At 48.9% G+C, this 16,669-nt stretch overlaps 1 protein-coding gene across 8 annotated transcripts in view; it reads left to right on the forward strand.

Annotated features, from left to right (window-relative positions):
- KIF9 (kinesin family member 9) overlaps window positions 1-16,669 on the forward strand; it is a 51,064-nt gene that overhangs the window by 22,895 nt on the left and 11,500 nt on the right. For all 8 annotated transcript variants that reach the window (XM_001495592.7, XM_023620531.2, XM_070237826.1 and 5 more), the window contains 10 exons: window positions 3,169-3,237; window positions 4,006-4,110; window positions 5,313-5,368; window positions 6,159-6,249; window positions 6,730-6,863; window positions 8,435-8,626; window positions 9,869-10,083; window positions 13,141-13,317; window positions 13,633-13,748; window positions 14,159-14,263. In XM_001495592.7, coding sequence (XP_001495642.2) covers window positions 3,169-3,237; window positions 4,006-4,110; window positions 5,313-5,368; window positions 6,159-6,249; window positions 6,730-6,863; window positions 8,435-8,626; window positions 9,869-10,083; window positions 13,141-13,317; window positions 13,633-13,748; window positions 14,159-14,263 — 1,260 coding nt within the window. The remainder of the gene's footprint in view (window positions 1-3,168; window positions 3,238-4,005; window positions 4,111-5,312; window positions 5,369-6,158; window positions 6,250-6,729; window positions 6,864-8,434; window positions 8,627-9,868; window positions 10,084-13,140; window positions 13,318-13,632; window positions 13,749-14,158; window positions 14,264-16,669) is intronic.

Here is a 16,669-nt window from a genome sequence, read left to right on the forward strand (position 1 = left end):
CCTGTTTCAACGAGGTGGCATAGCCCCTGCAGAATATCCTTGGCTAGTGGGGCTGGCTGTAAGGCAGGAGACTGGGTTCCTGATCCACCTCTGCTGCTAGCTGTCTGTGAGGAGTTGCTCAGACTCTAGGCCTCAGGGTATTCATCTGTGGACTAAGGAGTTGGGCTGCTCACCTCCAACGACCCACCCAATCTGTCAGTCTGTGATTCTGTGAGGGGGTGTAAAGGCTCTGAGCCATGGGCCTGGACAGTCAGGAGAGAGAAACCTGGGGTATCCTACTCTGCCAGAGGAGATACACCTGCAGCTGCAATGGGGTCAAAATAGGGAAACTTCTCAGGCCAAGAGCGGCTGCCAGCCTGGTGTGGGACTTAAGCAGAACTCTCTGAATTATCCTCGTTGCGTTTAAGATGGAAACACCTCACCATCAGGAAACTTATGTGAGTCTGTGCTGTTTCCAGGGCATTTTTCTCCATCCAGAAAATGGCCCTGATTTTTATAAGGGAGGTGGTCAGCCAGGAGGTGCTGCTAGACCCTGTTCCATGGGGTCTGCTGCTTCAGCCCTGTGCTTCTAAGCAGCTTCTCTCTAGTCAGTAGAAGAGGGCAAGTTGAAGGCCGCTAAGCCTGCCAGGCGTTGGGGGAATTGGCTCCCATGCTCTCAGGGTGTGACATGGAGGCTGGTGACCGGTAGGAGAAAATGGCCCATTTCCCCACATCACCTGACTGGCCCAGAGGTCTAAGTCTGGCTCTCCGTGCCACACTGGACAGTCATCCAAGCTGGAGGCCCCCAACAGTTCGGCCAGAGTTTTCCTAACTAGGGCATGAGGCATTTTCTAGAGCTGAGATCCCTCAGCTGGGAGGAGTGAGTGGGAATGAGTAGGGACTGGCCATCTAGTCTTTCCCCTTCTCCTCATGGGAAGTCCACCTGAAGGACCATCTTGAGGCTGCCCAGAGGGACAGAGCCAGGATTTGGACCCTGATCATGTGCCTTGAGTTCAGGCTTTGTGCTCTGCTTTGAGCCCCTAAGATGCCAGGGTTCTGTCACAGCCTTGGTCACCAGTCCTGGGATCCAGCTGTCAGGGGCTCCCTCCAGCGGCCATTTTTTGACAACTAAAGGAAGCCTTGTTCACAGTGAAGGTTCTCAGCACAAAGTCCCTGTGTAAATGTCTTAGCAGTTCTGCTTCTAGAAATGGATCTCTTATCCATTCACCTAAAATTTATGGAGCAGTTATTGTGTGCCAGGCAGCTTTTGAAGCACTTGGGATACATTAATGTACAAACAGAAATGCAAATGTCTGCCCTGGAAGAGTTGACAGTCTGCTGGGGGTGGGAGAGAGATATATACAAAACATGAGAAATAGGCCATTTGCAACAACGTGGATGTACCTGGAGGACATTATGCTAAGTGAAATAAGCCAGGCACAGAAAGACAAATGCTGCATGATCTTGTTTATGTGTGGAACCTAAAATTTAAAAAAGTCAAATTATGAATGCTGTGGAAGAGAGATCCCCTGGAACTCCTTCATCAGGGAGTTCACCGAGGGCATTGCTGAGGAAACGACGTTGAGCTGACTGTGAGTGAAGATAGAGGTTAACTACGGCAGGGAGGAGCCACTGAAGCAAGAGGGTGACGTGTTCCGTCTTCAAGTTATTTGTGTATATAAGCTTCCTCAAATACTTTTTGGGCAAAGATATGATAAATAAAAATAAAATGTGTGCTTTCCCAGTTCAAAAAAAAAAGTCAAATTCCCAGAGGCGGAGAGTAGAGTGGTGGTTACCAGGAGTAGGGGAGAGGGCAGGGGCTGGGAGTGGGGAGATGGTGATCAAAGAGTGCAAATTTTCGGTTATAAGATGAATAAGTTTTGGGGATCTAATGTACAGCATAATAGCTATAGTTAATAATTCTGTATTGTACACTGGAAATTTTCTAAAAAAGTAGATCTCAGATGCTCTTACTACACAAAAAAATGGTAACCAGGTGAGGAGATGGGTATGTTAATTAGCTTGACTGTAGTAATCATTTTACTACATATATGTGTATCAAAACATGTGTTACACTTTAAATATGTACAGTTTTTCTTTAAAAATTTTTAACAATTTAAAAACAAAAATACATACATTCTAGAGCTTCACTGTCCAATACAGTGGCCACTACTCACATGTGGCCACTTAAATTAGTTAAAATTAAATAAAATTAAAAACTTCCTTGGGCACAATAGTCACATTGCAAGTGTTCAATTGCTATATGTGGCTCATGGCACAGATATAGAACATTTTCATCATTACAGAAAGTTTTATTAGACAGCTCTGCTCTAGGCTATGTTGGTAATGCGTGCTATGAAAAAAGTAGAGTGACATTTTAAGAAAGAGTGGTGTAGGGTGGGGTTGGGGTTGCAGTTTCATAGAGGGTGAATTTAGAAGCTTTTGAAGAAAGACTTGAAGGAGCTAAGGGAGTGAACCATGGAAATACCTGGGATAAGAGTGTCCAGGCAGAGGGGAGGCAGTGCAGAGGCCAGAGTGTGCCAGTTTGGTGGAAGTGGTATAAGCTAGGGGAGAGCAGAGGAAAGAGGTCATGGGGGCAGATTGCAGAAAGCTTCGTAGATCACTGTGCTACCCTACGGAAACCTGAAAGGACACAAAGCTGTAAGTACAAAGGTGTTCTTGCAGCATGGTTTGTGGTAGCAAAAAATGGGAGGTAACATATACATGATTATCAGTGGGGAATGGTGATACATTTGTGCAGTCGTTGGGAAGGAGGAGGGTAAAAGGTACCACCAAGCATGGAAAGCTCCTGGAGGCAAGAGCTGCCCTGAGAGGACCATTACCCTGGTAGACTGGAAATGTCCTGGAGCTCCTGGAAGTTAGGGTTTGAGGTGGCCCTATGGGTGCCTGTGCTCACCCTGTTCTCAGTCTTCTCTGCTGTAAGACGCAGAGGCCAGGGCACTGCTGAGGTCCCCTCAGACCCTAAACTCACCCCAGTTGTGGAAAAGTTGCCGGTATGGAGGAATCGTCTAGATGCTGAGATCACACTCCATGGATTACCAGGAAAGGCCAGGATGTCTGAGCACAGGGTGGGGAATTGTAGGTTTGATGTGGGAGAGGCAGAGTGGGCTCTCTGACCATCCTCCTGCCCACGCCCTCCCCCCCTCCCCAATTATGTTTCCCTGGCAGCGAATGGTCAAGAACTTGGAGAAAGAACTGGTGCTGCTCAAGCAGGAGCTAGCTATCCATGACAGCCTGGTAAGGAGCTAGAGGTGGGGGTGGGGGCAAGGGAGTCAGAGCTGGGATGCTGGATGGGCAGAGGGAGGTGCATAGGCAGAGGAATGGGTGGGGAGGGGACCAGATGGGTAGGAGGACCAAGTAGGCAGGGTGACTGGGGTGGGGTGCAGAGGGTCTGGGGGGCCAGCAATGCCTAGTGGGCAGGGGTACTGGAAGAGCATCCTCTGACGTGGACAGGGGAGTCAGATGGTCAGGGATCAGAGGTAGGCAGTAGGCATAAGAATGAGGGGCAGGGGGCCAAGGGCCTGGCAGGGAGAAGTACAGGGGTAGATAGCACGATGAGTCAAGGTCAGGGGGAGGTGGGGCAGGCTGGGTGGTAGGGGAGAGGCAGCAGCAGGGAGTCATGTGGGCAAGGAGGTGAGGGCAGGAGTCCTTCAGTGACCTGCCTGGGCTGATACTCCTAGTCCAGAGGGATCTCAAGGCAGCGGCAGCCACCTTCCTCCTGTGGTGCTCATCTACAGAGTCTGCTGAGACTCAGCCAGCATAGCCTCCTTGCTTGGAGTAGCAGGCCCTTGCCTTTTCTCCCTGACCCGATTGTCCTTTGCTGACCTGAGCACCTGTGAGTCAGGCCCTCTCTGCCAGGACCTGATGGTGAAGGGAATGGAGCTCGCTTGAGCGGCCAGGGCCTATGCCCAACCTCCCCACCTTGGTTCTCAGAATGACCCCTGCCATCCCTACTTGGGCTCAGGTTTTTGGAGCTCATCAACATGTTCTTCATCTTCCTCCAAGGCTAACCGCAGCCTTGTGAACTACGATCCCATGGATGAAATCCAGATTGCCGAGATCAACTCCCAAGTGCGGAGGTACCTGGAGGGGACGCTGGACGAGATCGATGTAAGGAGCCCCTCCTTGGGACCACCATGCCCAGTGGGCTTGGGCCTCCCTGTCCTGGGCACACCATGACTTGTGCTGTGCTGGCCTTGGAACCTCACACTGTGCAGTGGGTAGGGTGGGTGGTGCTGGACCCCTGGCCTCAGGGGCCCTTCAGCCCACCGATGCCTCAGCTTCCATGTTTAGGGTTATAAGGCTGTGGGTGCCCCATAGAGTGGCCAGCAGCCTTGAACAGCCTTGGACACACAGTAGGTGGTTCATCACTATGGGCACAAGCATGGGCTGTGGAGCCAGGCTGGCCTGGATCGAATCCCAGCTCAGCTGTTTCCTTGCCAAGTGACTTCAGCAAAATGCTCAACCTCATGTACTTTGGTGGCCTTGTCTGTACAGTGGGGAGGGAAACTGAGCTGGGATTAACTGAGCTGCAGGACCTCAGGTGCTTGGCAGTGCCAGGTGGAGTGATCTGTTAAAGCATGGTGATCATGCTGGTTGTCTACAAGGCAGACCCCCAGGGCCTATGTCAGAGAGGGCCAAGGAGGAAGAGACAGCAGCCACAGAGGAAAGGGCGCTCAGGGGGAAAGATGCATTCTGTTTTTATAGTGCAGGCCAGCAAACTCCTCCTCAGGGAGCTACATGGGCAGATCCCCCTGGTCTATTACTGTGGGCAGCTACAAGAGGCAGGCCTGGGACAACTGAGGGGTGGGCTTTTCTGGCCTTCTTGGCAGGGGCAGCCCCAGACTGACCCTCTGTTAGGGGTAGTGCTTGTGGGCTAGAGGGCCAAGAGGGAGGTCAATGGCCTTCTTCCAGCCACAGGTATGTATGCATCTGTACCTCACACAAGAAAAACTCATAATGGAACCTTTTGGAAGCAGGACAGAGCTGAGGACAATAAATTTTATTAAAATTTTTCTTTTAGTATTTTCAAGGACTAAAGTCATTTTAATTTTATAGAGATCTTCACTTAGAAAGGGTGATTTTTATAGCCTCAGTAAATACTTAGTTTGAAAAACTATTAATCAGGTGTTTCTCTGTTCTTGAGGAGGGCTTGACTACCACTCTACTGAGAGACTGTTTACAGATGTCCCATTCTCGGGACAGATGGTCAAAGCATTAGCCAAGGGGTCCTGGTTTCTCTACTAACATAGACACAGCCTCGGTTCTGTGGCCCCTGAGGTCTAACCTCTGCCTTGCTCTCTTCCCTCCAGATAATCAACCTCAGACAGATCCAGGAGGTGTTCAACCAGTTCCGGGTGGTTCTGAGGTGAGGGACCTTCCCTACCCACCCAACTCCTACAGGAGGCTGCCATTTTCATTTCCCCTGGTCTGAATGCAGCCTCCAAGTGCACCACCTTATCTCTCGTGTGTGAGGAGTGAGATCAGAGTCCTCAGGGTGTGCTCAGGCTCTTGGTGTCCCTGACAGTGTCTGCTCCTGAGCTCTCAAATCCTCCTGCCCTTCCCTTAACCAGGGGGAAGTAGGGAGGACAGCACTCCATTTGAGGGCTACTCAAAGAGGAGGCAGTCCCTGGTGGATGTTTTCTGAGTTTATTACTTGGACAGGAGGTCCTTCTGGAGTGCCAGCCCTGAGTGTGGCCACAGCAGGGCATCATGAACACTCCTGCTCCCCCCACCCCATCTCAGGAGGTGTTTGCGGTTTGTTTGCATGCAGACATTCCGGTAGCCTGAGCAGCTCATGCTGGGTGGTATGACAGAAGCTGATCACATTATTCTGAAGGGCCTGTTAGAGACAGAACCCAGGTGGGGAAGCATGGTCCCAAGGCAGGATTATAGTCCTTGTTTAAGTCATCTGGGAGCAGATGTTCCTGGCACATATGGGTGGCCCCTGCAGATTTTTGGGCTGGACATTGGGTGTGTGCACTGGGGAGTAGGGGGCATGAAATGAGCTTGTTTTATCTGGTCTGGTTCATGATGAGGGCGTGGCTCCATCACAATGGGCCTCACCCAAATATCTTCTAACTTCAGTACTTGGTTCTTGCCCCAGAGGGTTCAACATGGCCCCAGGTGCAAGGTGTTCTTTCACTCTCTATCCCAAGCCAACAGGAACAGGAAGTGGAGTGCGCTTTGCGCAGGAAGTACACTTTCATAGACAAGAATGACTTTGCAGCCATTTCTGCTGTCCAGAAGGTAAGCACGATTGCCTCTTGTTGACAGGACTCATGTCAGATTTTTTCCATCCCTAGATCTTTCCAGAGGCAGCAAGTGTCCTGCATTAAAGCAGATCTAGGGTTGCAACAGGTAAAGATAATACCAGGATGAGCATGGGGTGACCCATGCAGAAGTAAACCAAATATGAATTCAAAATGATCTCCAAAATTGGAGACACGGCTAATAATAAACAAGACCAGTTCCTGGAGTTAGGCTGGAAACAGGCCTTAAGATCCTCAGGGTACAGGATGAGACCACAGATCAGTGAGAAGAGTTGATATGGAAAGTGGACATTTGGTAGGATGGTCAGAGACAGCCTGAAGCTAGCAGCAGCAGCAGTCACTTCTTGATGTGTGGGATGAACATGTCCACCTGAGCCTTCAGCTCATATACACTTGGGTCCACGAGTGCCCCAAACCATTAATCTAACCGTTGGCCCTACAACTGGCCTCTATCCAGGCAGGGCTTATGGACGTTGATGGCCACCTAGTGGGCGAGCCTGACGGACAAGGCTTTGGACTCGGGGTTGCCCCTTTCTCTGCCAAACCTGGGAAGAAAGCCAAGTCCAAGAAGACATTCAAAGACCAACTCAGGTGAGTGACCTTCCTGATGCTCTGCCTATTCAGCACCTGACCCTCTTTGACTGGTGAAAGGGAGGACACAAGCTGTCTCCATCTTCCCCCTGGTGTCTTAGCTACTGCGTGGTCACAGTGGACCTCATTGTTGCCAATACTAGCAACATCTGTGGGGCCCATGCTGGGGCTGGTCACCTCTCATCTGCACAGCAACTCCATGAGGTGAGAGTTAATGACTCCATTTTACTCATGAGGAAACTGAGGCTCAGAGATGGGGAATTACTTCTAAGTTCACACCACTAATGAATGGCAGTCAAAGTGAGAAGCCGAGCCAGCACTTGCCCTCTGGTACTTCCTGTGGAAACCCTCCCACCCCCAACCAGAGACCTTCTGTGTCCCAGCTGACTAGCAGTCATGTCACCTAAAAATACCAATTCACCTTTCAGGCAAGACTCATTTGTATGTGCAAGGTGGGAAGGATGTCAAAGTTCACTTAATGAGCCACCCTCCCCAGGAAGTGCTGGGTAGCTGTGGGCCAGAGCACAGGCTCCAGAGGTGATGCCTGGGCTCACTTCCCTGCTCTGTACTTCTTTTGCCCAAGGGGTCTCCTTGTGTGAGGTATGTGTGTCTATTTCCTCATCTCTAAAATGGGAATAATAATAATTGCATCAAAGTCATTGGAGTTGTGAGGATAAGTGAGTGAGTGCAGTCCCTGTCCCTGGAAAGTACTCAGTAGAAACGTGTTGTTGCTGTTACTATCACTTGTAAAAGGACACAGGCCAAGGCTGATTGTAGACAACTGTCACACACAGGACAGGAGTTGGGTAGCAGGGGTTGCTGATGCCCTTGGCCTCTTCAGGAAGGGCAGTCACACCCTAGCCCTCTCTGTTCTGCCACCAGGTGATTAGTGCAATAACAGGAGGATTGAGGCTTGGTTCCCCAATGCACACTTGTTGCAAGAAGAAGAGGGGAGGAAACGGTGGAAAGAGCTGGGGGCATCCTCTTGTCAGTCCAGGCCTGCCCAGATGTGCCTCTCTGTGAGGGAGGATCCCAGGCGCCATCACTTAGAGAGGGAGGGTGCCTACTTTCCTGGGAGCTGGTGTGGACACTGATGTAGGTGGAGAGAGCAGGTTGTGGACTGGTCAGAGCAGCAGGGCAAACCTGTCCTGCTTTGTCATTGGCCCGCAGACAGACCCACCCTGGGTGGAGCTCTGCCACTCCTTCCCAGGGACACCTGTGTGACTAATACCTCAGCAGTCATGATGCTCCTGGGAGGCTGCGGCCCACCCAACAGGACCACATGCTTTCGAACCTGGAGACTGCCCATTTTTCCCAGGTGTCTCCTGCTGAGATTGCTGAAGGGAGGGCTGCTTGTTCTGATTAAAGGGAGAAAAATGCTCTCTTCCTCCGCATCTGCATGGCTTAGGATTGTACTTTTTGCCCTTTGGCCTAGGTCTATGATCAATATGGGCACTGAGTGGGATGGGGCTTCTAGTTTATGAGGACTGAGAAAGGTTACTCCCATCAGCATTGGAGACATCTCACTGCCCATGACTGAGCCTTGGGGTCTCCCTGTCTTCTCCTTCCAGCTCCTCAGCAAGAAAGGAAGGTGCCAGCAGCCCTGTGGGTGGCAAGGACTTGGATGTTTCTATCTCTAAGACTCAGCTGACCCCATCCTCCAAGGATGGGGATGTCAAAGACATGCTTCTGCGGGACCGGGAGACCTCCAACATCGAGCCCCCTTCCTCGGACTCCCCAAAGGAAGAATTACGCCCACCCAGGTGACCATCTAATTCTAGCTCCTGCACCAGATCATCCAAAACCAGAGTGTGATTCTCCACATGTAAAAAGCACTTGCAGATAGAAGAGAAATAAAATAGGAGATAGTGGGCAAAGACTGGGAGCACAGTCCAAAAAGAGGAAACATGATGGCTTATGCACGTGCAAAATGGTCCAACCTCAGGAGTCACCCAAGATGCACAATTATATATGGAATCGTTTTAGACCCTCCAAATAGCAATTATTTAAATAATTAAGTTTACGTATTTTTTGAATAAGTAATGCATTCAAAAGGTACAAAATTCTCAAGGTCTGAGACCCCTTCCTCCAACCACCAAGTTCCTCTCCCTGGTGAGTCAGTAATTGAGTTTTTAGGAATATCCTGAGGAAATGACTAGAGATGTGGGCAAAGATTTATGCAAAAAGAAGTTCATTGCATCATTAATTTAAAAAGTAAAAAAAAAAATTTGAAACACTTTCATTGCATCATTAATTTAAAAAGTAAAAAAAAAAAATTTTGAAAAAATTAGGGAAAAGGCACCAAGTGAATTATTATCTCTGCTCTTGAAATGTGTAAGGTTGTTCATGAAGAATTTTTCCCCCTAGCTTGCGAACATTTCCAAACATTCAGAGAAGTTGAAAGAATTGTGTAGTGAACAACCTTCTTGATTCTACAATTAATGTGTTAACTATACTTATTTCATCATGTGTCCCTCTTTCTCTCCATCCCTCCATCCTTCCATCCATCTTATTTTTTTGATGCATTTCAAAATAGGTTTCAGACAATCCACTTCCCCCTGCCCCAACACGTCATCTTACATCTCATTAGCTAGAGTTCTCTAAGGGTTTTTAATAGCATGAAACAATGCTTCTGTGAAAAAAGTAAGACGTAAAACTATATATACTGCATGACCCCAAACATTTAAAAATGTATCAAAGAAATCCATGAAGGAAATACACCAAAGTGTGGCTGCCAATAGATAGTGAATGGCTTTTTGTTTTCCTTTCTTTTTTTTACACTTTTCCTTGCTTCCTCATTTTCTGCAATGGTCATGTGCCCTTGTGTGCCTAGTGAAACAGAGATGAAGGAATGATCCCTATACAATTGAGCTTCCATCTGGGGTAGGTGGTACTCAGAAATTCTGGCCTTCTGCTTACCGAAGCCCCATGGAAGAAAGGTGAAGTGCTTGGTGGCTCTAAGACAACTGTCCCATTTCTCCTTTCTCTTCCATCTCCGTCTTCAGGCCTAGCACCCCACCCTCCAAGCCTGTGGCCTTTGAGGACTTTAAGAACGAGCGAGGTAGTGAGATTAACCGCATCTTCAAAGAAAACAAATCCATCTTAAATGAGCGGAGGAAAAGGGCCAGCGAGACCACACAGCGCATCAATGCCATCAAGCGGGAGATTGACATGACCAAGGAGGCGCTAAATTTCCAGAAGTCACTAAGGGAAAAGCAAGGTAAATGTGATGGGAAGCTAGATGGCTAGGGGGCTATGGGATCTGAGTCATCCTGCTCCAAATAGGGCAGCCTTGGATACTGGAGGACCGAGATGGAAGGGAGCCAGCAAGAGATGTTGGGGTGCAGTCTTCATCCCTGGGTCATCACTTGGCTCTAGTCAGCCCTGGGGAGCCACAGAGTCCTCCCCTATCAGCCAGCCTCTACCGTGGGTCCCCCATTTTTGTGTTATCTCAGACCTTGCTGCTGAGCCTTCCAAATGATACATGCTGCTGCCCATGGAGAAAAAGGCTTTTTGTCTTGTAGAGGCTTCCCCAGGGAGATGGGCAGTTGGTGACCCCCACGAGGTCCCTGGATCCTGGTGTGGTCTCTTCACTGCCCATAGTGGTCTGATTGGGGTGAGGGTGCTGGTCAAGATACTAGAGACCGAGGAAGGAAATGAGAATGTGTATACCAGAGGGCCAAGGGATTCACTGTCACTAACACCATTCCTCATGCCAAACCCTCAGTACCCCTGCTGGCCCGTCAAAGTCTCGTCTCCTAAGGCAGATGGTGTGGGGGGCCCTCAGACTTGGAAAGCAGAGACCCTTGCGTGGGGAAGGTACTCTCCTGATTACCTTGACCTGGTGTCCTGTCCTAATGGCAGACACTGCCCACACCTTCACTGTGGGCCAAGAACCCTCAAGCTTGAGTGTGCAAAGGACTCATCTGGGAGGGCTGGTCAAGTGTAGACCTAGGCTCCAACCAATGGTTCTGACTCAGGAGATCTGGAGCAGGGCCCAGAACCTGCATTTTAATGAGTGACCATCCCGACACTGAGGCTAGTGGTTCAGAGGCCATACTGTTGTTCACATTCCTGGCTTGGTCCCATTGTCTTTTTCCAGACAGGGCACTCCACAGGTTACTGGACTTTCCCTTGCTAAATCACAACCCCATTCCAGGCCAGCTTTCATGAATGATCTCACTGATCACCTGGGGCATCTCCAGATGTCATTTGGTTTATTTCTGCAGGTCAGAAGGATCATCTCATTGAAAGAGGGTACATTTTACTCATTTACTTCTCAGAGGGCAACTTTATTTCCAAATTCTTGGGGCCACTCTGTTCATACCCTACAGACCAACCATGACACACTATTCCAGAAGACAAAGCCCTCCAGGGGGCTGGGAAATGGGGAAAGGCGGGTGACGGTGGTTTCAGATATGCCCCCATCCAGAACTTCCAGAATGAGGGGCTTACAGGACCGACAAGCACTTCTTTGTCCCCTCTGGCCATACCTTCTTTCAATATGCAACCATTTATTTCATGTTTACGTGGTTTTTTTCTGGGAAAGATTTACCCTGAGCTAACATCTGTTGCCAGTCTTTCCTCTCTCTTTTTCTTTTTCCCTCCCGAAAGCCTCAGAACATAGTTGTTTATTCTAGTTGCAGATCCTTCTATTCTTCTGTGTGAGCTGCCACCACCACAGCATGGCTACTGACAAACAAGTGGTGTGGTTCCGCGCCCAGGAACCGAACCCAGGCCGCCAAGTAGAGTGCGCCAAACTTTAACCACTGGGCCATCAGGGCTGGTTCTCATGTTTACGTATTTTAAATAATATGTATGCATGCTATCCTGATGTATCACTTACTCCTAAATATACTTGAAAATTGATTATTTTGAAGGATGAGATGGAGAAGAAATAATATTTTTAAATATTCAAAATTTTATCTATCAGTGTCAAAAAAACATTTTTGCTCTTTCCCTCTAAAAGTGGTTGTTTTCTCATTGGTTGTTAAAATACCAAGTAAAATACCTTTATCTTGAGGGAACAGATCAAGTAAATTCATCCTTTTAAATACCTGCTAAGCACTTGATTGATGGCTACTTCTTGGCCCAGAAAGGTCAGCGAATTTGGAACATTATTTAGTCTTTTGTGAGACTAAATCATCTTAAGTTCAGGTCTCTTAAGTTTTTCCCTTGCAGATGATCAGAGGACCTCTGGGTAATACCAGAGATGTTCATAGTATCTCCCCATCTCAACAGACTATTGTAAAGACTCTACTGTGTAAAGAATATGTGTGTACCAAATGACCACATCAGGGACATCCCACAGCTCACAGGCCAGATAGCTCTGACTGAGGGTGAGGGACCTGGTGAGGCTGCACTCCAGACATCTTGAATCAGGACCCTTGCCTCTCCATTGATGATGTCAGTGACACTTAATGTGTCTTACTTTTCCCCAGTAGATATCAGTGGAAATGCTAACACTTTCCTCCAGCACCTGGGGACTACCTCATATACCCCAGCCACATACATCGGTCACACACAAGACTCACTTGCCAGAGGTCCTGGGGGTGGAAGTCCCACACCCTGGTTGGGTTGACATGACATCTTTGCTGAGCTTTCAAGGTGCTGTGGGCAGTGGACTCCACAGACTGTGTTATTTTGTCTTAACCTAACAACCCTCATCAAACTGACAGGCCTTAAAATAAAAGGTCCATGAAAAGAGACCATGAGTGGAAGAGATGCCTGATAGCACAACTGACCACTCTCCTCCTGGAGCCCTCTGACGGCCACTCAGTGTGATACAGACATCTATCATCTCTAACAAGAAAGTAGCTAGAGAATATTGAAGTCATCAAGGAGACAGTTCAAAATGTGGGTTTACATCCACTGTTATTAATGAGGAACTTTACCCAAGTGCCTTGTGGTACTAGCCAGTGATAGCAGTTTGTGTGCATAATTTACTAAAAAGGTAAACATCAGTATAATTGTCGTGCTTACTGAATATCTTTGGCTGATGTGTTTATGATCAAAATAAGCAGGGAGCATGGGCTATCTCTACCCTCTCCTCTGCCCACCCCTCCTATTTGTCCTAAGAATGCCAGAGTGGCCCTCTGATCTGAGCTCCCTCTCCCTGCCCCTGGTGCTCCTTGTGCTTTGCCCACCCCCATGCCACGCTCCAGCCCTTCCCCTGGTCTCCTGTCTTCATGTGTTGCCAGCACCGTCCCCTCTTTCTGGAATGCCTCCCTGCCCTCCTAGGTGGGCACCTCATTCCCTGACATCCATTCCACTGCAGGTGAGTATGAGAACCAGGGGCTGATGATCATTGATGAGGAGGAGTTCCTGCTGATTCTGAAGCTCAAAGACCTCAAGAAGCAGTACCGTACTGAGTATCAAGACCTGCGTGACCTCAGGGCTGAGATCCAGTACTGCCAGCACCTGGTGGATCAGTGTCGCCACCGCCTGCTCACAGGTGCGCCATTTGGGAAGGTTGGGGGCCACCTGAGGTCCCAGAAGGCACAGGGCAGGGCCACTGCCTGGGCTCTAGGAGTGGTTTCAGAGCTTCTCTCTGGCAGAGGCAGGGGCTAGGCAGGGGCTTCGGATGTGTGTTTCCAGGACTGTAAGGGCAGGAGATGATGATGGGAAAGGGTGAGACACTGGAGCAGGAAGTGAACAGAGGGTGAATCTGTGACAGGCACAAAACAGACAGACAGGCACACACAGCCTGTACCTGCTTCCTCAGGGACTCCTCCACACCTCACAGTGCTGTCTTCCTACTTCCTTGCAGAATTTGACATCTGGTACAATGAGTCCTTCTTCATCCCTGAGGACATGCAGGTGGCACTAAAGCCGGGTAGCAGCATCAGACCGGGCATGATACCTGTCAGCAGGATCATGTCTCTGGTGAGTGGCACAAGGGCAGGGGTGGGGATGATGGATGAGCACAGGGCAGTGATCAGTGCCCCTTGTCCTCTGTTCTCTCCACAAACGTGGCAGTGTATGGGCTGCTCCCAGCCCCTCCCATAGCCAGCCCAGGCAGGTGGGCAGGTACAGGTCTCTCCCCAGTTATTGATGATGGGGACACAGAAAACACTACTTACTGCTTCCCTTCTTGGGTGGCTCATCCTTCCGAGGTGGCAGTTACAGGGTGTGATAATGCTGGCAAACTTGGGGCTGGGAGTTGTGACCTACACTTGGTGGGGGTTTGCAAACCTAGTGAGGGGCTGCCCTGAGGATGCCCACCATAGGCCTTGTCAGGGTGGATCTTGACAATGCCAGGCTGAAGGGACTGAGCTGAGTTGGGCCTCCCCTAGGGAGAAGATGACCAGGACAAGTTCAGCCAGCTGCAGCAGACAATGCTGCCCGAGGGCCCTGATTCCATCTCCTTCTACAATGCCAAAGTCAAAACGGAACAGAAGGTAACTCTGGGGGTTGATGTCTCCATGAAGGTGGGGCCTCAGGGACCTCATTAGTAGGACACTCCTCACTTCAGAGAGATGGAAGAGGAATATGCCAGCCCAGGGAGATCTGGAGTCACCCAGAGTCAGTGGGTATTTTCTGCCAACTCCAGAGTCCTGGGACTGGGCTGGACCCAGTAGGGGTCCCACATGTCCAGGCCTGCCCATGGCTGGGGAGTGCTAAGCCAGCCCATGTGTGGTTCACAGCCCAGGACAGGGCCTGGGGATCCCCTGAGGTCACAGCCTGTTGGGGAGGACCTCTCCAATGAGGGCCACCCTACACAGGTGGCTAGACCCAGTGTCAGCCGTGGGCCAAGCCTGGTCCTGTACTCCTTGAGCAGGTTGGACTGGAGCAGAGAGTCTCCACTCTGTCAAGACCCAGCCTGGAGCCAGAACACAGAGGGCCTGTTTCCTGTGTACTTCTCTGTGCCCAGAGGCAGTTCTTACGCAGTAGGTGGCAGATGCACATGGGGTCACTGCCCTAGTGAGTTCGTCCTTTTAAAAATATTTTTGTTGTATTTATTTATATTTCAGTAGGTGATACATTCCGTTTAAACATTAAAAAGCGTGAAAGGACAAATACGAGATCTCATCGGCCCAGCTCTCATCAATGCCCTCTGACAGGGAAGCCCTGTCACTTGTTTCTAGTATTCCCTCTTCATATTGTTCTGCATCTTGCTTTTTCCACGTAATAGTATATCCATGTTAACCCATGGGAGCTTCTGTGTTCTTTTTCACAGCTGCATAGTAGTACTCCATTGCAAGGATATATCACAGTTTATTTAACTCATCTCATATTGAGGGATATTTAGGAGGTTCCATTTCTTTACTATTAGAAATACTGCTGTGATGGGGCTGGCCTGGTGGTGTAGTGGTTAAGTTCATGTGCTCCACTTCAGCAGCCTGGGGTTCACAGGTTTGTATCCCAGGCATGGACCTATATACCACTCATCAAGCCATGCTGTGGCAGTGTCCCACATACAAAAAAATAGAGGAAGATTGGCATGGGTGTTAGCTCAGGGACAATCTTCCTCAAGCAAAAAGAGGAAGATTGGCAACAAATGTTAGCTCAGGGACAATCTTCCTCACCAAAAAAAAGAGTGTGTTGTAAATATTGCTGTGATAATTAACCTTGTACAAATGTGAATTCACGCATAAGTGAATATGTGTTAATGGTAGATTTGTGGAAGTGAATTTCTTGGTCAAAAGGACATTTGTACTTTTGATGGATAGTGCCAGGAGCTGGACCCATCAGCACTCCCACAGGAGCGTATATGGGATGCTTGTTGCCCAAGCCTCACCATAAGATGTATTATCCCACTATTCATTTTTTTCCAATCTGAAAGGTGAAGAATGGTCTCTCGATGTAGCTTTAATTTGCATTTCTTTTATTATGAGTGAAGTTGAGTTTTTTTTCAAATGTTTCCTTTTCCTGCAAACTGCCTGTTCATATTTTTGCCCATTTTTCTATTGGTTGTTGGTCTTTTACTTACAAATTTGTAGGATCTCTTAAGATATTGGAGAGATTAGCTCTTTATGATATGAGTTGCAAATATTTTTCCCTGTTTGTCATTTGTCTTTTGGCTCTACTTATGTTTTTTTGCAGTTATTTTGTTGATTTTTATGAAATCAAGTGTACCAGTCTTTTCTTTCTTGTCTTCTACATTTTGCGTCATAATTCGAAAGACTTTCTTCTGATTGAGTTCATTCTTTACATTTTTAGTTAAGCTGACACCTTTACTGACCTTGTTGGCTATGAGGAGCTGAAGCCCACTCAAAGAAGCTTGAGTGAAAGGATTTGTTAACACGAATTCTGAAGGTGACATGGACTAGCCTTTCTTACCCTGTGCTGTGCACATGAATCACCAGGGGTCTTGTTAGGTTGCAGATTCAGATGCAGCAGGTCTAGGGTAGAGCCTGAGATCTGCAGTTCTGATAAGTGCTCAGATGATGCCCAGGCTGTTAGTCCAGGACCACACTTTGAGAAGCAGACCACAGAGCTCATCCACAGCAAGCACACCCCAGGCTCCTCTCCCTCCAGGCCTTATTCCCTCCAGACTTGGCCTTAGCTTCTCCCTGAGATCTGCTATTTCCCTATCTGTTCTCCCTACACCACCTCTCAATTTCTAGCCCCAGTCTCAGCCCAGGCTTGCCCTTATTTTCTAGGACTTCCCAGCCTCAGTGTCCAGTATCACCTGACTACTTACTTTATGTCTTTCTGGAGGGAGAGTGTAATTGACTCTTCTTGGGTTAAGTGTACATTCTTGGTCCAATCAGCTATGGCTTGGGGCAGGGTCACCTGCCCACTCCAGCTGCCTGGGCCCACTCCTTTAGGCAGGAGAGAGGATGGCTTTACCCAGGCACCAC

This window comes from Equus caballus, chromosome 16 (genome assembly GCF_041296265.1).
Source record: "Equus caballus isolate H_3958 breed thoroughbred chromosome 16, TB-T2T, whole genome shotgun sequence".
NCBI lineage: Eukaryota > Metazoa > Chordata > Mammalia > Perissodactyla > Equidae > Equus > Equus caballus.